Source organism: Lampetra fluviatilis, chromosome 11, assembly GCF_964198595.1.
Source record: "Lampetra fluviatilis chromosome 11, kcLamFluv1.1, whole genome shotgun sequence".
NCBI lineage: Eukaryota > Metazoa > Chordata > Hyperoartia > Petromyzontiformes > Petromyzontidae > Lampetra > Lampetra fluviatilis.
Genome location: NC_136285.1, coordinates 4,739,160 through 4,762,098, shown reverse-complemented (window position 1 = coordinate 4,762,098; position 22,939 = coordinate 4,739,160). Strand labels below are relative to the sequence as shown.

At 43.8% G+C, this 22,939-nt stretch overlaps 1 protein-coding gene across 4 annotated transcripts in view; it reads right to left on the bottom strand.

Moving 5' to 3' along the window:
- The window catches only part of LOC144934738 (SLIT-ROBO Rho GTPase-activating protein 1-like), a 212,778-nt gene extending 190,898 nt beyond the window's left edge, over positions 1–21,880 (bottom strand). For all 4 annotated transcript variants that reach the window (XM_078860826.1, XM_078860828.1, XM_078860827.1 and 1 more), the window contains exon 1: positions 20,404–21,880. In XM_078860826.1, the coding sequence (XP_078716952.1) occupies positions 20,404–20,470 (67 nt within the window). In that variant the 5' untranslated portion in view covers positions 20,471–21,880. The remainder of the gene's footprint in view (positions 1–20,403) is intronic.
- Between the last annotated feature and the right edge of the window lie 1,059 nt (positions 21,881–22,939).

Below are 22,939 nucleotides of genomic sequence, written 5' to 3'. Positions count from 1 at the left end.
ACATCTACACACTGCCCTAAAATGAATATACATAATAGGCAACATTTTGGGCAGTGGCCCTTCTTCATGGCAGAAAGATCAAATACGGCATTTTCCATATCAATGTGAATGATTGTAATGGAAGTGACGCCGTGAGATGCAGTGCTTCGACACATTTCGCCAACGGGCACACGGGCAAAGTGTTGAAGATTCGCCACTGCAGAGAGTTTGCTCTGCTCACAGGGGACAGCCAGCCGTGGGCTCGTATTCCGCCACGAACATCCCTGCTAACAAAAACCGCACGTGGCAAACAAGATATAGCCTCTTAAAAAGTGCAGGCCACCACCTGCAGATGGATGACATTTCAGATGAGCGGGGCTCACAATGTCCAGTGGTCATTAAACACGGGAGAATGTGTCAGTTTTACTTGCACAAGGGGGCTCTTTTGAAGGACAGCTAATGAAACCAAACATAGCGGAAAAGTATTTTATAGCACGAGGAAGCTTGTCTCGGCTCCACATAGTAAAATTCCTAAAGGATCCCTTCTAAAAAGTCTTGTTAACTCCCAGGACCTGTATAATCCTGGAGACTCGCCACCTAATGTATCTGTTGAGTGTGTTTATTTCCTTGAGAAAGGCTTCATTTAGACAAAGCGGGTTTGTAGGGGGTTTTTTTCCCGCTCGTGTGGTTTAGCATCCACTCGTCAGCGGACAACGCTGACACACGGACACAATGGCTGGGTGGCGCCCGCGGTTGGAGCACTTGACTCACAATTGGTAACTTGTCAGATCAAAGCGCATTTTGGGGTCAACTCAGCCCCATTCCCCTTCCAAGGTCACAAAAATACATCTCGTGGTGGGAAGTCAACAGTAGTGGAAATCTTAAGCAGATTTAGGCACGTGCCATCGGAACGTGGAATTTCCGCCAAATGACTCAGAGCAACGAAGATGAGTGCTGAGAGACAGAGCAGGGAGACACTGTGGCCATAACTTGAATGACGTTAAACAGTTCAATGAAATGCTGAAAAAGGTACAAATTTCGAAAAATATATTGGACAGCGATTCGATGTATTGTCATGATTCGGAATTGTAATACGATTCAAGACTCGCTTTGTTTATTTTATTATCATTGGGTTTGTGATGTTTCTCATTTTATTCTGTCTGGTTTGTGCAGTTTGTGTTCACTCCATTAACCTGAATGAGGGCACCACAGTGGTGAGGTGTTAACTACCTCGCCTGGTATGCAGGTCATGAGTTCGATCCCAATCCTGATGCCTGTACATTTCGAGTTTGCATGCTCTCCCTGTGGTCCCGTCGATTTTATTCCGGGTCCTCCAGTTTTTCCCTCTACATTTATAAACATGCTTTTTAGAGTATTTGTCCACTATACATTTGCACGTGATTAACCATTTCGTTGAGCTATCATTTGTGATAGCCAGGTCGCTTCTGAAAAAGAGCTGTATAGCTCAGTGGGCCTTACCTTGTAAAATAGAAGAAAAAAAATCAAATCGTTAATTTTTTTTAGCCTTTAAATCGCCAGTGACAGGGCCCAGCAGCAGCGCGTTCACCGCTTGCTGCAGAAGTTTTCTATTCGACCGGCCGCCCCGATTATTACTACGGCAGCAGTAGTAACCGTGATACTACACGCCGCGTGATTCACAGTGGATGTTCAAGATCCGGGGTAACTGGAGGTGTTTTTATTATTTTAACAGAAACTTCACCACATATGAACTCTATCCAGACTCTAAACCCCATGTAATGTAGACGTAAGCAATCGCATTCGTTACCTACCGTATGATGCAGATTACAATGCTCTGGAAAAAATAATACATTCCCTAAAAATTGTGCCTGGTGTCAATAAAGTTATACAAAGCTGGTCAAACACACCTAATGGATTAAAAGATGTACCATTCATTATTTTCTTTAAACTACAGGGTAATTAGTGCATCATATAATAAACGAACAATATGGTAAGAGCTGGTGTGAATGTCATAAGGGACAATATGAACAAAGGGGAGCTGTACAACACAGAACTGTGGCAATTATAAAGTGTACCCAACAAGGCGATTAGATTAAGCACACATCACTGATGATGTTCAGATATTCATTTATAGGTGTTCTAATGGTGTGTCTGGTTGTCTGATAATTATAATCCAGAGAATACGAACTATTTTTAATTTCCGAATGGTGTTAAATGAGTCATTAGACGCGAGTGTAGGCTTCCTATCCTCGAAAACAAAAACCAACTTACTTCACAAATCCCCAATAAAAGTTAATGAACGAAGCGAGTAATTAATGCAAAACACAATTCCTTGGGTAAATGTGAACCTACAGTGGTGAAGAATAACAGGCAGCACATCCCGGGGTCACACTGGTCAGTATTTACCGCCCCACAGGATGTGATCTCAAAAAGAACCTCCACTTCCCAATATCCTCCTGCCTCCTCCTCCTCAAGGCTCCCAATAAAGCGGTTGTTTGGAATTGCAGCTCGTTTCCTGTTATTGCTGCGAGCGATACGCGGCCTGCGCCAGGGAGCGAAGATCAAGAAGAAGTATTTAAAAAGTTGGTTTTGTCCAACAGCCAAATTTTGGCATGTCGATTTTTTTGCCCCTCCACCTCCCCCCCCCCCCTTTAAACAACGTAAAGGAGAATAAAAATACAATTCAAAAAGGTGTTTGAAACATGCAATGTTGCATGGCAATTCTCAGTCGCGTTTTAAAATCGCTGGTGATTTATTGATCGACATCTTTTTTTTCATATCTTAACACACAGAACAGTAAAAAAAAATCATTTAAATATGTGAATAGTTTAGATTGAGCTGTTGAATTTAAATTTGAAGGCACAGTACAGTCTTTTTATTTCAAGGTTTGTGTTTTCCAGCCACAAATCAAGCATAATATTATCTGACGTTATTGATCAGCAATGAACGCTTGACAGGGCACGGCCACTCATGAGATTGGTCGTCCAGTCCCCATCACAAAACGGTTCAACGCTGGGTGTGGGAGTGCCCGGATGTCATCTCAACATGTTGAGGCACGGTTCATAGATCGCGCAAAGATCAGCGTACGTGCAAAAACTCCTTCCTATGTGGTAGTACAGAAAGTAGGTCGCCGACTTGTTTGTAGGAACTTTGAAAGTTTTACCCCTCTTGCGTCAGATTTTTCTCTTGGTACTACAGTTTCATCCCATCACCAAAATGCTCTATAAATAATAAGGTAAACATCTCTTAATAATAATAAAACATTGCTTGAGATGCAGGCAAATAAATGAATTATACAACGGTATTATTGCTTAATCTCAAAACAACGATTTGCTGCCATTTGGTACTCGACTGCTGGATGAAGGCCACCCAACACCACATCAGGTATGTGTTTTTGTACCATGCCGGTCAGCGCAGGCTCGTAAAGGGGGCCACAAGGAGTTCAAATGCCACTTGCCACTATTGTGTCACCATGGCAGGGAATCAAACTCAATTCACCAGGCTCATAGTACCGTGAAATGACCACTGTGCCACGGCTTACTGACTTCGTTACTAAAGAGACAATTCAGTATTTCTGCCGCTGAATTCATTTGTAATGTGTACCCATGGTGCCAATGCAGTGTTACCCTTGCCAATGAGGTCATGGGATATTTTACATCTGAGAATGGCAGCTTATTTGATGTTGATAACAAGACTTGAACTCATGAACTCTGGACTCAGAAGAGCATTAAATCCATGGCCATATAATCTATACTGTAGCATGTGTGCCCAAAGGGTGTTCAATTGTCGCCTGGTAACACACACACACCCATTAATCGCGAAGACGAATGTTCCAAATGTTGTTTTTTTAGACGCAGCACTTGCACACACTTGTTGCATCTTGAAAGGAAGACGCACACACACACACTCGCAGTGACGCACACACACATCCTTTTGCGAGCACCCCAGCATTGAATACACAGATATCTGCAGGGCAAGTGAAGGCAGCTGTGTTTGAGGGTTAGAGACTCTCCCACGAAGCCATTCTTTCTTGCTCACAATGCCTTTCACTCGGCAACTGTGCTCATACCAGCCTGTGCGGTGTTAACCCACGTGACTTTACTGAAAGAACCAAAGAGTATGGATCCTTGCAGTCACGAAAACTTCAAATCTAGAATGAACCCACGTGAAACCAACAACTGTAACATGGAAAAAAATCCATTAACTAACACCGAATAACCGTAACTAGCACACAGTGCTGCTGTGTAGGTTTTCACATTGTGCTCTGTAGCTACTCAATTTAGATTACAAATTAAATTATGACCCTCTACTGGCAGACTAAGTGCCGTTTGCCAAGTCACCTTGTGCCCACAGGGGACAGCTGGCACTTAGGGATGCCCTGTCAGGTGTTTGACATGAGATATTATGATGTATAGCACTCTGCATTTATGTATGTTGAACTTCTTTCGCACCGTACGTATCCAACTATGCTAATCAGAGGTTTGGGGCAAGGACAGCAAACTAAACACAAAAAAGCAGTTCGGAAGAAATTCGTTTTTAATCTAGATTTAAAATTTCATATCTCCAGTGGCTTCCTAATATCGGAAGAGCATTCCCAGACAGTCGTAGAGCCAACCTGACAGCAAGCGATGCAGTAACCACCTTTGTTCGATGGCAAGCCAAATGCCGCTTGCGAGGATGACCAGAGTTAGCGTGATGGTTTATGCTCCTAGACGAGATTAGCGAGGTATTGTGGTTCATTTGTGGCAAGCACTTTGTGTGTAATGAGTGCCAACTTATAACGTATTCGTTCGGCAAATGGAAACCAATGGATGGACATGGTCGGATCTTGCAGTACCCCATCACAAAACGTGCCCAAGAACGTTGTACACACTGCAGCTTGGTAAACTATTTGCCAGACGTTCCGTAGAGTAGCGAGTTGTAATAACCGGGTCTTGTCGATACTATGCTCTTGAGACGCCCTGGTGTAAAGGGCATGACATAAAAAACAACTCCGGTGGATTTTCGGGTTGTACCGCATGTTCAACCCCAACACTCGCCGGAGAAGTATACAGGTGCTATTGCCTCGTGTCAAAAGCATGTGGAAAAATGCTATTCCCAGGTGTAAAAAAAAAATGTTACACAAACAGACAGTGTCGCAGTGAAAAGAAAATAATTGAAACGCAACATTAAGTGAACTTGAAATTACGGTTGTTCTACAGATGGATATTCTCGTGCTGTAAGAATGTGGAACAAACACCACTGGCTCAGGGCCATACACAGAGATGAGCATCGCCCAATGGCTCGTTTGAGTTGAGACACTGTGACTCACTGACTTTGAAGACCACTACATAAGGTTAACTAGATGGCAGCGCGTGGCCGACTAGCGTCTGCAGAGCCGCAAGCGGCTCTTCAATCCACCGCATGCGGCTTTATCGAAGAGGCACAACGTAGACCATACTGCTTTCACTTTAGCAAAGAATCGTGAATGTGTCCCGTGCTGAAAATTGTCGATATTTACACACTTTTATATATATACTTGGCTCTTTGCAGAACTCATGGGCACCGTTTGGCTCTTGGTCTGTTGTAGGGTGGCCACCCCTGCTGTATGGTGTGAATGAATAATCAGCTGTAATTGACAAATGATGATGATAGCAATCAATATCTCTGAGTCCATCATAATCTCACAGCCAGAATCCTCCGAGAGAGCATTATTGCGGCAGTGTGGTTCTTTACACTGACATTTTAAATCTTAGCATTAATCTCGTGGCATTCAAATTCTTGCAAATGCCATCTGCGCATTATTAAACAGTCGTTCTGGAATGGCTGTAATCACAAAGGCATACATCTCACCGACATTCGCCAAGAGTCATGTTATGTACAGCTGTCGATAGCGGGCGAGACTGCGAAGACCTCTAAAGTTGAAAACTGTTTATACCAGGTGGGCATTTTGGAGTTCAAAAAGAGAACATCAGTCCGGTCCTTTGACACAAGACATTACCCGGCAAATAAATATTTCAAAGCGTCCTTTGTGGCTCTCTCATTAAATCGCCGAAAGCCTAAGCTACGAGGAAAAATGTTTCTGTGACAACAAAGGAGAGATGGCACGTCACATGCAAACAGATGAGATAGCTGATAACATGCTTAGGCTGATAGCAAGTGCAGACTTGCGTCAGTGAAACGCATATGTCAAAACTTTAAGGATATCGGTCAAAGCATTGTAGCCGTGCACTTTCATACAGAAATACAAGTTCATAACGTCTCAAAGGAAGCTGTCATGCTCCTAATCGAGGCATCCCTGTGACGGTAAACACAAACGTTCTCGGTACCGCAAAGGAATGCAATTGTTATTTTGATCGATATCTGAATTTCACTTGAGCACATGTGACGTGGGCAATTGAAGCCGCTGCCATTCATGCACGCAGGTCCCGTTGTTGGTATTGAGATCGCGCGTTCAAACTCACGGCCGAGTTCCGGTCGCTCCACCGTCCATCCAGGGTCGGCAAGATGAACAACACCTCGTGCGAGACTGCACCGCTTGGTGTAAAAACAACAGTGGTTGTCCACAGGATATCCACTTGACAGGTGAAAACCACCCCTCCCCTCCCACCTCCCATCTGTTAATTGCCCACTGGGCATGATTGATGGTTATTTCACACTTCTGCGCAACTTGTTTTAAAAGGAGAAGGGCAAAGTGTCTCCATATGCAAATGTGAGCGGAGGGGTTGCTCATTTCCAAGAGTGGCCCGAAGCTCGCGAGGGCAATTCCACATTGATATGGCAGGGACCGGTATATAAATGACAATTAGAGTATTCTTTGGTTCTTTCGGTAAAGTCACATAGATAGAAAAAATAATAATACAAATAAAGTGAATACAAATATCACGACGTTTCGTGACTTTACCAAAAGAACCAAAGAATATGAATTCCTGCAGTAACGAAAGTTTTAAGTCAAAATTTACAATGAGAGTACTGGTGACCTGATAAAAAAAAGTTTGACTCATAAGGAGTTTAATTTGCAAGGCTGCAAATTAAACTCCTGAATTTCAGATTCATATTGCGAGTCAAGCGTTCCAGCCTCAGTATCTCACATTAAATACAAAAAAATGTGCTGTCCCCCTCAGAGTTTACAATGTTCGAGGTGAAAATCCATGCATTCAAACTGCTTGGATCACATTCACACTTGGGCAATTTGTGCTGGCCTTGCAAATACATCACCAACCCCATCACAACCACAAATCCCAAATCAAATACCCTGCAGTGTTAATATTGAATGGCGAGAGTACATTATGGGCTTTGAGTAAACCAACATTAATCATTTTTAATAACCAGCAATCAGCAATGAACTACCATGGCCTCAATGCTACTAAATAGCTTAGATCTCGAAAAAACGTTTATGAAATTCCTAATCCGAGTGGTGATGCGATTTCATTTTTAAGTCCCATTCAAATTTTTAAAGGAGCTTGATTGCTAAGATCTCTTCAGGGTGAGATGTGTGACTGAGCAATGTGCTGCATCTCAAGATGTACATGCAGCACCATGGCACTGCACGCTTTCCCCTGGGAGAAGCTTATTTTAGATTTCCCTTGCATCAGCTGCTTGTTCACCGCCACTGTAATCCCTGGACATAGTTAACTGCACATCCTTGTAACAGCCCTGCCACACCGGATAGTCGTCCCACACAAATGACAATTTTTATTTCAATATTTTCAGTGATTTTGGTTTGCCTCAATATCTCCCCAAAAGGGCATTTTTATTATTAATATTTTTTTATTCAAAGTTCAAAGTACCTCCCCCTGCACGAGTGAGTAGGGGGTGATACTCATCTTCGTTGGCAGCCATGAAGCTGGTGGTGGAAATTCCATTTTCCTATGGCAGGAACCAGTCTCTGCAAAGGACAACTACTCCTGTTTTCTCACAAAGTGGTGGTCATTGCATCAACACAGGAGAAATAATGAACTGCTCCAACTCTTGACTGAGATGTGAACGTGCATTCATGAGGTTGTCAGGCAAGCATTTTCCAGAGTGCCCGCTGACAAGATTGAAGCGACATAAAAAATACTTTATTTTACCAGGTAAGGCCCACTGAGCTACATAGCTCTTTTTCAGAAGTGACCTCGCTATAATTGATAGCTCAACAAAGTGGCTTATCATGTGGAAATGTATAGCAGTCTAATACTCAAAACGCATGTTTCTAAATGTGGAGGGAAAAACCGGAGGCATTGGAGAAAAATCAACGCGACCACGGGGAGAACATGTAAACCTCCAAATATACAGGTGTCAGGGTCAGGATCGAGCCCGTGACCTCCTGTATACCAAGCGAGGTAGTTAACATCTCACCACCATGGTGCCCAAAGGTAGATTCCACGTATCTTTTTTTATGCCAATGACAATAAAAAAAGATAAGTAAAAGTGGAAATGTTTATACCAATATATGGCTAAATTGGCACGTAAATTTTGCAATTTGCATCTAACTTGGATCTGGACGTCATGTAAAATTACCTTCAAGCTTCAGCAAAACATGATATTTTTCTAATTTATCAATTTGCCTTGCATGGTTTATTCCCACGCATGAAACCACTCAAAATTAAATTGCCCATCATCCGAAGCATAAGCTCTCTTTAAAAAAACAGTCTTGAAGGCTCATCGAGGCTTTCATCGCTAAATGTTTCCAATTATAATACACTCCTTAATAAGTGCACTGTGAATGTTACCGTAGCATAATGGTAAGCACACTTATTCTTTGGCACGTGTTGTGACGGGTACTGCAAGATCCGACCATGTCTGTCCAGTGCTAGCCGAGCTGCATTGGCTTCCGGTTGCTGAACGAATACGTTATAAGGTCATGATCGTTACACACAAAGTGCTTGCCACAAATGAACCACAATACCTTGCTAAACTCGTCAAGGAGCATAAACCATCACGCAAATTCCCGTCATCCTCGCAGCGGCTTTTGGCGAACCATCGAACAAAGAGGGTCACCGCATCGCGCGCTTTCAGGTGGAGCAATGCACTTCTAAATCTAGATTGAAAACTTATTTCTTTAGTGTTTAGTTTGTTAGCACAGTTGGCTACGTACGGTGCGAATGAAGTTCAACATACCATACATACACCATACATACATTTGCAATCCAGAGTTCGTGGGTTCAACTCCCGGCACGGCAGTTGAAGCAATGGTGCAAGTTTCCCACATCCCCCCCACCCCATCGACTCTGTCCACTCAGCAGTGTCAGTGGATAGAGAACAGTTAGTCGACCGGCGGTTCACGTACGGCGGAGTAAAGTGTGGGTTACTCGCACCTCTTCCCAGATGTCTGACCAGTGTACAAGAATCGGCCTAGACAGCCTACAGAGGGGCTCTCTACAGTCGCTTTACTGCAGGCCCATCCGCCAGCAGTGGTGAAAGCAAGTAACTGCAGAACAGTGCCTCCATCTTGAATCAAAAGGCAACGCTGACGCGTGACAATTCATCACATAGCTGGGTGGGGTCGGTTGGATGGTGAATTGTTACCTGCCGAGAATATAATTGGACAATGTATCAAATATTTACAAATCAATTCGCACGCCGATCTAGATATAACAATGGGAAACCGCATACCTCAAATCGTTTGGAAGCCAGGCAATTGAGTGGTATGTCGGACGCATTGTGGCATGAGCCAGATGATCTTCTCAATGTCAGTCCTCATTCCGTACATTCTCATGTCATTGCGCTATTACGCGAGCAAGCGGACAGGGAAGTAGCCTCTGCATTGATGTCCAATGCGGAGCAAACAGCACCACAGAGAGCCACCACCAGACTTTGAACTTCCACGAAAGTAAACATTGCTTCACCTGAACGCAGCCCCGAGTGCTCCTATTGGAACGTCAATTGGGTCGGCTGTTTATAAAACAACAAATCTCAAAATGTGCGTCTTCCGTTTTAACAAATGTCATATATAGGCATTGTAAATAGCCTGGTTTGTAGATATAATTGGTCTAAATTCGGCTATACACAGTAAGTGCGTGTCCCACACTACTAAATAAGCTAAGAGGAATTTCCACATTCATATGGTAGAGACCAATTCTCTCCATAGGACAACCACTAGGTATTTACATCTGATACATTGATACTCATTCACTTAATCAACCCTAGCTGGATGATCAGCTCGCTCGAAGCGTGAATATGATTTTGAATCAACCACCTTCCAATGTGAGAAGGGCACTCAACGCATTCACACCATTACGTCCCCGAACTTAAAGATGAATTGTGTGGTCATGCGACAGTGGAGGTAATTCCACACTCATATATGGCAGGGACCAGGTATGTACGCGATAAGGGTTATTTTGGCAGTTGTAAGGGACGATGATGTGAACCTGGGTATAATCTCTTAATTCATAATGATAAGAGTTTGGATAATTTGATGCATGGCAAGGTTTGCTATTCTTGACACTGATTTCGCTAAACAAAAGTTGTAACATTGATTACATGACAGAAGTACAATTAATCACATTTACCTTTGGACTTATCTTTCTCTGATACCTTTTACTCGTTCCTAAAGGCTAAGCCTTGAGGAATACTCATGAGAAGGCCGTACACAATGCATTTCTGCAATGGCGGAGCCAGGATTTTCAGGTGGGGGGGGGGGGCAACCCCTCCAGAAATGAAAAATGATAGGAGTTGTTAGTAAGGACTTGTCCCTTGCTTTTTATTCGACGCGTGTGCGGCGATGGCACAGCCATCGATCGAGGGTCGAATTCGAACCGTGTGTGATCGGCATCACGCTCGCTGAAGGTGTTTGCCTTCAGGGAAGTCGTGTACTGTATACGCAACTGCACACAATTATGTGAGTCACTTAGAACTGCTTTGCCGTTACTTATTGCCAATTATGGACTCAGAATATTGTCCTATCATCTCATAGAGTCCCTGGCACGTAATAATATGCTACACAGTGGCAGTGGGGGTCGCAAAATGCAGATTTATTACTAATAAACCCCAATGATCCGAACGAAATTATGGATTTCGATCGGATCTTAGGGGGTGCACGTTCCACTCCCCCCCCCCCACTGTTTCTGCCAGTGCATTTCTGTACAATGAAGAACGTGGAGGAAGTGCAGTTGCTTACCCAACCATTAACTCATTCACTCGCCCATATATATTAACTAACTCAACTATCATTAATTACTCACCCATCCATTAACTCACCACTCACTCCCCCGTCCTTATAACTTACTCCCTCACCCATCCATTAACTAACTCACTCACTCGCTTGCCCTTCACTCACTCACCTATCTATAGCCTCACTCACCCACCCGTTAACTAACTTGTTCACTCACCCACCCATCCTTTAACTAACTTACTCACTCGCTCGCTCACCCTCCTATCAGCTAATTACTCATCAAACCATTAAGTCACTCGCTCACCCACCCACCCATCTATTAACTACTCACCTATCCATTCACTCGCTCCCCGAAATGCCTTTCTCTATATTTCTCTCCATTGTTTTCTTCTCTTCCCCCTTGTCTCTCTGAAATGACTGTGGCTGGATGATCACATGCATATTTAAACTAAACAATTTATTTTATTTTACCAGGTAAGGCTAACTGAGCTCTAGAGCTATTTTTCAGAAGTGGCCTGGCCACAAATGTATACGAGGTAGTTAACATCTCGCCACCATGGCACTGTATGCGACAGTACAGGACTGAATAAGCAGTAAACTTGTACTTCTCTTTCCCACTCTTCCTACCCTTTTGTTAACTCTCTCGCCTAGCATGTAGCAGGATGTGGGTTCGATCCCGATCCTGACGCCTGTATATTTGGAGTTTGCATGTTCTCTCTATGGTCGCATGGCCTTTTCTCCGGGTCCTCCGGTTTTTCCCTCCACTTTTAGAAACATGCATTGAGAGTATTTGACTGCTATACATTTACACATGATGAGCCACTTTGTTGAACTATTTGTGGCCAAGCCGCTTCTGAAAAAGAGATATATAGCTCAGTGGGCCTTACCTGGTGAAATAAAAATTGTTACATTTCCTCTTGAGAATGCAAGGTGCCATTGCATACCCCTTCACAGCGGCAAAATCAAAGTGTCGCCCTGCAAAAATTACCACTGGGATAGCCATGAACTAATGCTATACATTCCATATTACCATGGCAAGAGAATGATACCTCCAGAGGATGACCGAAGTTTGGCTTCCCACAAAGTGATAATCATTTAAAGTGACCGAGAAAGGGTAATGGTTGGATTTAACCCTCAACTGAGATTTGAACTCACGACCTTTCAACTGTTAATAAAATAGAGCTGGGATGTATTCCGATTATTTTTAAGGAATGTATTACTCCACCCATTATCGTTTCGTTCACTCAACTAATGCGATAACATGAACATAGTTTGGGGGAAAAACAAGTCTTGCCCCTCTTCTTACGAGTGCCGCTGGACGGGAGGTGATGGGCAGGGCTTAGTCAAGTTATCGCACCGTCAACCGCGTCACGCTTGGCGTGGCTTGTGGGGGCAGCCGCCATTTTTTAAGTTCGTCGAATAATTGACCACAAAAAGTAGATGAATATAATACTTGAGTCTGTTAATTAACTTAATCGCCGAATCATCCCAGCTGTAGAGTCAGGTGCTTTAAGCCACAGGGCCATCCCATAATACACACAGCAGCATTACATTTACATACAATGTCGGTTTTTTTAATTCAACAGACTTAAGCTATTTTCATAGGACATTCTAAATTATTATACAAGTATAAGTATGTTATTGTTATGAATAGATAGCATAAAACTTTTACATAAACAGAGACAAATGTCAAATTGCTACTGGCCACAATTAAAAACCAATTTCAATGTTGGCTTAATATTAAGTACCTTGGGACAAAAAACGCTTGCTTTTAAATGGGCTCAATTACCATGTCAAGATAGAAAAAAAAAGTGCATCCGCTTCCTTCAAAGTGACTCAGGCTTCTTTATAAAGCTTTACAGAACCCTCTGCTGCCACCCACTCCATTGAAACACAGAGCGAGACTCATTCCCTTTTGGAGAAAACCTATGTTAACACACACACACCCACCATCCTGACATACATTGGCACAGTCCACAATCAATGTACCAACAGCTCTACCCCCTCTGCACCAAAATGGAAGAGTCCAGAATTAATTCACTAACATCACTTGTTAAGATCACATGCAGGGAATGCTGGGACGCATGAAATATTTAGAACTATAGAGACACTGGCTTATAAATGAAATTAAACAGGATGTTTTTTGCCCCAAGCATTTTCTCATTAAATGTCAATCGCGTGAATTTCTTTGCGTTTTAATTTCACCTCATTTGCAGCCATTTGTTGTCATGAGCCTAAGGTAATGTCTGGAATTAAAACATAAATCCTAAAACATATGACGAAATGTTAATTGCTGTGTTTACATCTACAGGTGGCTGGTTAAATAAAACAGCAGTATTTCTACAGACGATGCACGACCCATTCATAAACATGTCAGTTTCCAAAATATGTTTTGCCAGCAAAGGCATGAATCAAACACCGACATATGTAAATTACATAGCTCACTTTTAAAGGCATTTTACGTGTCCCCTCATCAGCAAATTTATTGACGTCCATCCGTTTTCTGAAAAGCAATTTGTCTTCTCGATTTATGATGTCATTTACTTAAAATCACAGTACATGCGTCCTTTACATTTGTCCAAAAATAGGTTACACGTGTATATTATAACAGCAAAAAAGAAACATCCACTAACAACAAAAACTGCCTTTGTCGTGGTCCCAATCTCACAAAGATGCACAGCAAGAGATGTTGTATCCATCATCAAGACACACACAGTACTTTATAAAATGAGATCCGTCCATGGTAGCTTCCATCGTGCCAAGACTACCAAGGACAAGACCTCGCTGACCTCTTCCCTGACTATAGCTGTGTACACACGGGCCGAATCAATTCAATTATGAATGCAACCCGTGGAAAAATCTATATGAATCCATCCTATGTCTTCTGATCAAAATTAGGCTTTATTGAGCAACACCGCAAATTGTGAAGCACAATTTTAAATTGTATTTAACTCTCGTGTTTTTTAGAGGTTAATTTGGTTTACTGATATTAATTTTCTTTCACAATAATAGTTTCTTAGCCCGTTAATTAAAATGACAAGCAAAAGTGGACTTAATCAAAGAAGACATCAAAATACATATTGCTGCCGAGAAATAAATTCAGAGTTAATGTAAACTTGCATTTATTAAATTAATTAAAGACCACTCCACTGGAATTGGCCTCTTATATAAAATGTTAAGCATCAATAATTTAATCACACTCGGTCAATGAAAAATTAATCACCAAGAAATATGGTTATTGTTGCCTAGGAAATGTATATTCTAGTGGTTAAACCATAGTTCTATGTAGTAAACTTTGAAAGGCTCTGTTACAGCATAGCAGCAGCAATGGTCAATCCACTGCTGGATCAAGGCCACTCAAGCTGTCACCATTCCTCATGGTCCTGCGATGCCACAATGCACCTCACATATGAACTTGTGTCACTGATCCATCTGTTGATCGTCATCCTCTCGAGTTGGTTCCCTCCGGCTTTCATTGAAAAGGTCACAAGTCTTACTCTTTGGTTCTTTCGGTAAAGTCACGTAGGTATAAAATAAAAAAAATCACGACGTTTCGGGCGCAACACAAGCGTCCATCATCAGGTCACAAGTCTTGTCCATCGGCCATCGTCCTTTTTAGCATTGTGCCCTGCCTCAAGCCCACTAACGTTTTTTGTTACATTAAATGTCTCTGATTTGTATTTGTTCTCAAGTAAGCATTCAAAAAGACATATCCACGCTTCTTAGTGCACGTTAAAAATGTGTTCAAATCTATGCCCAGTCCATTTTTTTACTCATATTTCATAGCTGAAAATATGAAACTATTGTTATAGTTACGTAGGTAGAAAAAGTAAAATAAATAAATAAATCGTATATCACGACGTTTAGATCGCAACACAAGCGGTCGTCCTCAGGCGGAAAAAATAATAAATAATAATCCAGCAGTTCCACTGCTTCAAATCAATATTGTTATAGTTCTTCTTTGGTACTTGTATATGCAGCTTTTCATGATCATATTAAGGGCTGTGCTATGAAGAACGGCCAATATGGGGCACCCGGTGGTGAGACGTTAACTCCCTCGCTGCTGGTATACAGAGGGTCATGGGTCCCATCCCGACCCTAACGCCTGTATATTTTAGAGTTTGTATGTTCTCCCCGTGGTCGCGTGGATTTTCTCTGGGTCCTCCAGTTCCTCCAGAATTTCCCTCCATATTTAGAAAAATGCATTTAGAATATTTGACTGGTATAAATTTCCACGTGATAAGCCACTTCATCGAGCTGTCATTTGTGGCCTGGTCGCTTCTGAAAAAGAGCTATAGAGCTCAGAGGGCCTTACTTGGTAAAATAAAAAAAAGAGTTTAGTTTAATATCCAGAACGTCACCTCTGTAGTTAATCATTTGGAACACACATTTACCTTCAATAACTTCCATAGCTATACATATTCTGCTGTGTTTTTTTATATTTTTAGTTTTCTACTATGTATAGGTTATGTCGACATACGGATTTCGCCATGGGCATAATGAGACATTTTCCCATGTGAATTGTGTGAAATTCACCATTTAATTTAATTTATTTACAGGACCAGGTGAACGACGCAGTGGTCAAGTATCATTCCAGATTTCATTTGACATATCCAGCAGTGGCTAGACAATGGCAGATCACGATGATAGTAGGTTATTTACTGCGCTCTGTACCGTTTTGATTGTGCCCACAAAACATTTCCAGTAATTGTCAGGTCCTCCCAAAGTTTCTTCGAACTTGACAGGAAAAAACAAGGCAATTTCCTGGGCTTAGCAGTGCCATTGCCTCAAACAAATTAAGTGGTTCTCCTGCACGTCCTTGGAGCCCGACTCTCATTATGAGGACCGCTTTATAAACCCTGGGCACACCAATGAAGAGAGAGAGAGCCCTCGCGACTAAAGACAAGAAGGGCCCTTTCCAGTGACTCCATTGTTGCAGTGCCCTTCTCACAGCCCACACCACACGGCTGATGTGCTCACGGCAGCTCCGCACTGCACTCCCAATTACTGTATTTTCGTTTTCCCTGTAGTACCTGCTTACGTAAATCTCGGCTGTGTCTTGTGTTGTGCAATCTATCGCCCCCAAGCTTCCTACCGAATCTCATGATGTACATATGTACGTTGATCTTCTTTCGCACTGTATGCAGCCACCCGTGCTAATGGCGCCTCCGATTAGCACGGTTCAATATGACAATCGTTGTTTGTATTGATGATTTGGTTTTTTTCATGGGGCCCTTTATATCTCACGGCGCTTAACATCATCGTATCTCATCTCACACATTTGGTATGGCACCCCCAGTGGCAGCGGTACCTTGAGGTACAAGGTGACTCACCACCTGGCCTGTAAATGGGCATTCGTCTGGCCAGGAGGGGGGAGAGGATTGCTATGTGTTATCCCAATGAATGAATTCAGAACATTTGGAACCATAATTTAATCTAGCAATGTTTTATTACGCCACTCAAGTCGTCAACAGTCAAAGTGTTTCCGTGCTCAAAACAATGTGCAGTGGTAAATATCTCTGTTGGTAGCTGAGCCAGTCGTAAAAAAAAATCCACATTCCTATGACAGGGGCAGGTCTATCCATGGAAGACCTATTATGGACTTTTACACAATGTGGTTTTCATTTTACCCACTCCATAAAAAGATGATGGGCTGACTCAATCCCAAACTGATATTTGAATGGATTAACGGTGGAAAAAATAATACATTATCGTAATTACTGTAGGTTGTGGGTAAACACACAGATACAACTTTCAATGTCTCTTGCTAAACCTGCCTTGGGAAATGTAATGTCTGCTGAGCAAGGCTGCAAAGCAAACATCCCTTTTGATAGATGGCGCACTTTATCACACTGTGTGGACTGCACCAGAGACAGAATTTAAACAGAACCAATTTGTTACCCTTACAACAACTGAATCCCAACCCTACCTTGCAGCCTCCGTAACAGGGCAGTGGCTGCATACGCCACAAAGCACCAACACGGACGCTATTAATAAGATTACCATCATAATTCACCCGGGGTACTGATGCTGCAGTTATACGGATAATAAAAAAAAACCCACGCGTTTGCCCCCTTTGGTAAATCAAGCACTGGAAGACGGTCCCACCACGTGAAAGACATGAAGCTCCTCACACACTGCTGTCCATGTGGTGGGGACAATACTGATCAAGAGCATGGTTTCACTGAACCCTGCATCTGCCCCCCACCCCTCCAACACACACATGCACAGGCTGCCAACTGTCCATCTGCATTGTGCCGTGACACAGATGTGCTCCCTCCTTCTCTCCCCAAGGTGTGGGGAAATGCACGCAGCCCTCACGCCCAGCGGCTAATGGCCTGGGGCTCCACAGCAGCTGCGCTTCTGCGTTCCATGCAGCCGCTGACAGGCAGGCTGAAGAGCATCATTAGACCAGGGCAGTTTCCAACGGACCTCACAGATCTCCTCCTTAGCGTTTCAGGAACCAGACAATAATACGAAGAACAATTGACGAGGCACAGTATGTATGGGCCAGGGTTTAATGTCCGCTGGAGCTGTCTGGGACTGAGCTGAAAGGGGTTGTTGGAGGGCAAACGGACAGAAAAAAATGTCAATGAGAAATGATGGGCTGGGTATGGATAGACACAAATCACCCCTGTGATTCATATGAAGAATTTAAACAAGCAAAAACACTGACACTATATCCCTGCTCAACTGAGTGAAGGGGCCATGGCAGGAATCACATATTTTCTAATGATTGGTTGACTCTCCATAGGACAATCAATTTTAACTTTTCACAAAGTGGTACTCAATGTATTTACCACAGAGCACTGGCTATAAGGTTGGATAAATAGACTCCCAACCAGGAACTGAACTCGCGATCTTCCCCACAACCTCCGATTAGCACGATTGGCAACGTACGGTGCGAAAGAAGTTCAACATACGTACAAATCAAGAACTCCCAGCCGGTGTGGTCTGACTGGGAAAAAACGTATTGAAGCGAAACTGTCAACAACAATTATGCATGTGCGCAGATAGGGTCCTCCAATGTCAGCCCAGAGACACATGAAAAAGCCCCGACTGTTTTAGCAACGGGCTCTCCCAAGTTCCAATCAGGGAGACCGCACCACAGCCTTGTGTCGGCTTCCTTCACAATGCTGGATAATTAGTTTAGCGTGCAGTTTGAAAAGGTTAAGTTGGGAAAACCCTCCCCTCTTTCTCTCCCTCCACTTCTAGCTGCCTCACCCCCATCTCCACATCTCAAAATCCGAATGGCCTCCACCCCAAAAATCAATTACTAGGCATCACTGAAAAAGAATGCCACGAGCATCGTATAACCTAACAGGCATTGCCTTGAAAATCGCATTCAAAAACCGATTTTTTTTTTATCAAAGGCTTTCCCAATGACATTTTATTTTTCACTGTGGTGCTGTGTGGATTTTGACAACTGCATCTTGTTGTCTCTGTTATTGTTTGGCTGAATAAGCATTAGACTGATGAATCGTCCTCACGGAACACTAAAAATATTAACAACAAAAAATATGCCCCAACGTTGATGTGTTCTTGTGTCAAAACTAAGCGTGCTGCTTAGTCTATCATCATGTGACAATGCGAATCGCTATTTTTGGCAAACGCACCTTTTATTGATTGACGTCCATACAAATAACAAACGATGAATTACTGTTACATAAATGCACTGAATGTTTTAGTTGGAAGAGTAGGCCAATTACGCTCGAGCAGGGAAATCTAGAACTCTCTTGTCAGCAGTGGCATCAGACAATTGCAGCGCTGCGCCTTTACCTTGTATAATTAATGTGCCCTGGGTTTTACCCAAAACTTCAACACTTAAGCTCAACTCACCCTCTTTAGGAAAATGTCTACAGAATTCATCGCTATAACTTAATATAACAATGTGTCATTGCAACATAAGCTAGGGGACATCCCATACCTGTACACTGCGGTGTCCATGCTAAGTGCCACGTCAATGTCAGAACTCGCATTCTGTTTATAGTGTGCTTGTTATACAGGGTGGTCCACTTATAGATACCACATTGAAATTAAATTATGCTCAATTTAATTCACGGCATTGCTGAATGGCGTAGGAAAATCAGACTGGCTTTGTTAGACATAGCGTATCAGGAGAGCATTAGCACACGTACTAAGTAGATTGACATTGGTTGGAGACATGTCGAGGCTTGTCATTTACATTTTTTTTTATATAATCTTGCTGTTATTTGTTTTAGTGGGGTAACTACAAATGGATCGCCCTGCAAATGTGTTTTTCCCCCCTGTAGGATGCGGATGAGCATAACACATGCGACATCACTGCTGCCTCTCTTCCCAACGTACTATACGTGCCATATGGTAACCCCATTACCAGCCAATTGTCAGTCAAGCAACAGTCCATCGCCAAAGCCTGCAAGCAGTCTGCGCAAGTTGCTGAAACGAAGATGTCACGGGGTCAGATATAGCACCTACAGCTCACGACACAATCTCACACCGGTCTATAGGTGTGGTCATCCACACACCGCACATGAATGCGGCGGGGTTGGTGGTGGTGGGACTGCTGCCACTCCACGATGCAACCCCATGACCTCCAGTTGGATTTTCCGGCCACGGCAACGAGCAGTGGTCAAAGTGACATCCGAACCCTTCACCAACGTGGTGGAGTATGGCCAAACAACCCCATGGAGTCCATCCAGCAGTGGTTTATTACGAATAGTGAACTGTGGATATGATCCATTTGCAATACCTGTGTGTGTGTGAGATGGGGAGCGGTAGTGTAGCGCTGCGCTACGAACCCGGCGACCCAAGTTCGATTCGCGCTCACGGCCAATACCAATGACTATCTGAACCGGTCCTGGGCCTCCATCTAGGGAGACTCGGCCTCAAACGAGTACCTGGTGTGGGATGAGTAAAAACATCGCCACTGGGGAGACAAAGGCGGCCGGGCGTGGTGCTGGCCACCCACCCCCTCGTGTGCCATGCCGGCCTTCATAGGCGCTCGCTAACAGCACTTGCCCCTACAGTCTGTTACAGGCTATACGGGGTTGTATGTATGTGTGTGTATAGTGTATTTTACTTGGGTAGGAACTACAATGGGAAGGATTCATTGGAAGATCCAAAGGTGCGCAGGAGGAATTACAATTCTAGGTCGAAACGTGTCGAGTCCAACCGAAATCGTGAACGCAGAGAGATCTCCATCGGTCAGAGGTCACGCATCAAACTCACATTTGTTGGTTGTTTCATGGTTCTGCATGGGATTACGTATTTTTTTTGTTCTTCAAAACACGCGGGTTATAATTGTCCGTGAATACAATCAACGTACGAGGGTTTAAAACGCTGCACGCCACGGCCTCTGTTATCTCTCTCTCTCGCGCCCCTCCACTCACCTTTAAGCTGCGCTTCATATTCTGCCACGATCTCCTTATCCTTCTTGAATTTGGCCGCCGCGCTCATGGTTAACGTGGAAGAACAACGACCGTGGTGGTGGTGGCGACCATGTGCCAGCGAAGGTAGCCAAATGGACACCCCCTCCCCTCCCGTTCTCCAGCCAACTTCCAAGTCTTCAGGGCACCAGGACCCGAGTTGAGTGTCAACCTTCTTGCGTGTGCCCTCTGGCGCGTAACACCACCGACTGCTGTCACCAACAAGCCAACTTGGCCAAGTAAAGGGTTCTTCTGTACAAGTTGTCCAAACAGGTCCGGCAAGGCTGTCCTCAATATTCGGTGTCCTCCAGCAGTCTTCTTCCAAATGTCTTGTAGAAGGTTCCCACCAAGTCCCTGGGTCAGACGTAATCCCCTCTGCTCACTCCACCTTCAGATTTCCTAAAGCAGACTGCTTGGATTCAAATGAGGCCAAGGTCTCTCAATGCCCCCTTCTCGTCACGCCTCCTTAAAGTTGTGCAGAGATGGAGGTTCAACTCATGAGATGAGACCACGAATATTCGTTCTTTCTTCAAGGAAACTCCACGCAAATCGATAGTCCCCGAGGTCACTTTCAGAATGAGCCTGGGCAAGAAATTGCAACTTGTCACAGCTTTCCACGGTCTTCTCTTGCCACCTCCAGAGACAAAAACCAAACTCAGCTCTCAGAGATGAAAGTTGAGCTTTAAATGTCCACTCTCGCTCTTCACACGCCTGGAAGGATCCCCCAAACCCCTTTGCTCGTATCGATGACCGACAATTCTACAGCCATCAAATCAAAGCGCTCATGAAATTGACCGTCGGGTCTCGCAATGAACGTGGGGCTTTTTGTTTTGCTCAATAACTCATCTTGCAAAAAAAGCGACGACTGCCTCCTTTGGTAAACACCAGATGAGCAATGCTGGGAGAAGCCAGTCCCAACATCACTTGCAAGATCACTCCAAGCCTCCAGCCATTCTTCAGAGGAGCACATCCAATAACCCCGCGCCTTCGGGGACAGCAGAAGGAGCTGCTTATTCTTCTCCTCGCTGTCAGCGCTTCTTTCTTCGATCTGCGTTCTTTAAATCTGCGACGTCCCTTCTGTATACTTCATTCCGCTACGTACAAACGCAGCTGCTCCCCAAACGCTCGGCATCCAAATGCGCAACGAGGCTATTGTAATGAGCGCATAAGATAAACTGCCTTGTCTTTTTAACACGGGACACAAACACCATATGCGTCTATGCTGCGAGCCTCTCCGCGCTCCGCGTTACCTCCATGTGTCTGTTGTACGCCCGCTGATGCCGTCCTAGTGACTACTCGTGTTAGACGTAAACAGACGCGGCTGCTGCTGCTGCTTGCTACGAGAACGGCGACACATGGGAGCTTAGCACGCTGTTGTCCACACCGCTGCGTTGCTCCGAGTGTGTGTGTTCTGTTGGTGCCGTGGTGTTGGAGGCGAGAGAGAGAATGGAAAAGGGGGTGTGGGGATAGAAACGGGGATGGGGCTGGTGGGAGTGACGATGTTGATTTGTGGGGCGAAATCCCCTTTCCAATGAGCTCAACAGCTCCCCCTGTCTCACCGAAGTGGTTCTAGCACGGCATTCCATCCTCCCGGCAAGGTTTCTGTGCCACTTTAATAGCTAGTTATCCAGTAGACGCCCGTAAATGACATTGCAGAACTGTGTCTTTGAATATTTAGCCAGAGGAGTACGTTTGTAAAGTGACCCGTGTATTTGTTTATCTTTACAAAACAGCAACCAGCCGGTTGTTGATGTTATGGTTCACATTTGGGAGGTTCCGAGTTCAAATCCTGGCAATGGAACTGATTTCATCATCTCTCAAGGGGTCGATAAGATTAATGTAGAAATGAGGAATTTCCACAACTACCTCCTGGCACAGATGAATGCCACTCTACTGTCCAATTAAGCAAACACATTTTAAACTTGAAAAAAAACATTGTTTGATAATGGCTGACAATTATTGGTGAAAGAGGTGGCTTTCAAACTCCAGTCTCGTTTACCTCTCCACGGTCTATATTTCCATGTTTACCAATAAACATATGTAAAGTGCATATAGATATATTGAGTTTAAATGTGAACTGAGAATATTTTCTGAACTTCAGATGAGCGTTTGGGCTGTATAAATGACAGTATACTGATCCGAATACGGCTGGGATAAGAAATGAAAGCCTGTAGCGTTTAGCAAGTGTGCTCCATAAATCCAATAGAAATTGTCTTTCAAGTGAACAATAGGGGGTGCGTTTTTTGCGTGTGAACAACAAGACAGAGCTCTGCGAGATAGTGCCGGGCGGTAACTATTGATGTGAACACGCACAGATGTGTTTCAATGTGTCGCAGATGTTTCCTTTGTCCATCTCTGAGGACAAAATGTGGGCCGGTTGTAAATAGATCCAGGCATGCGACGAATTGTGGCTCCAGCACCCCGTGATTCCGTGTGTCTGCTCGCCGGTAAATGTTTAAAATGCATAATAACAATCGTCACCACGCCTCCTCATTCGGAC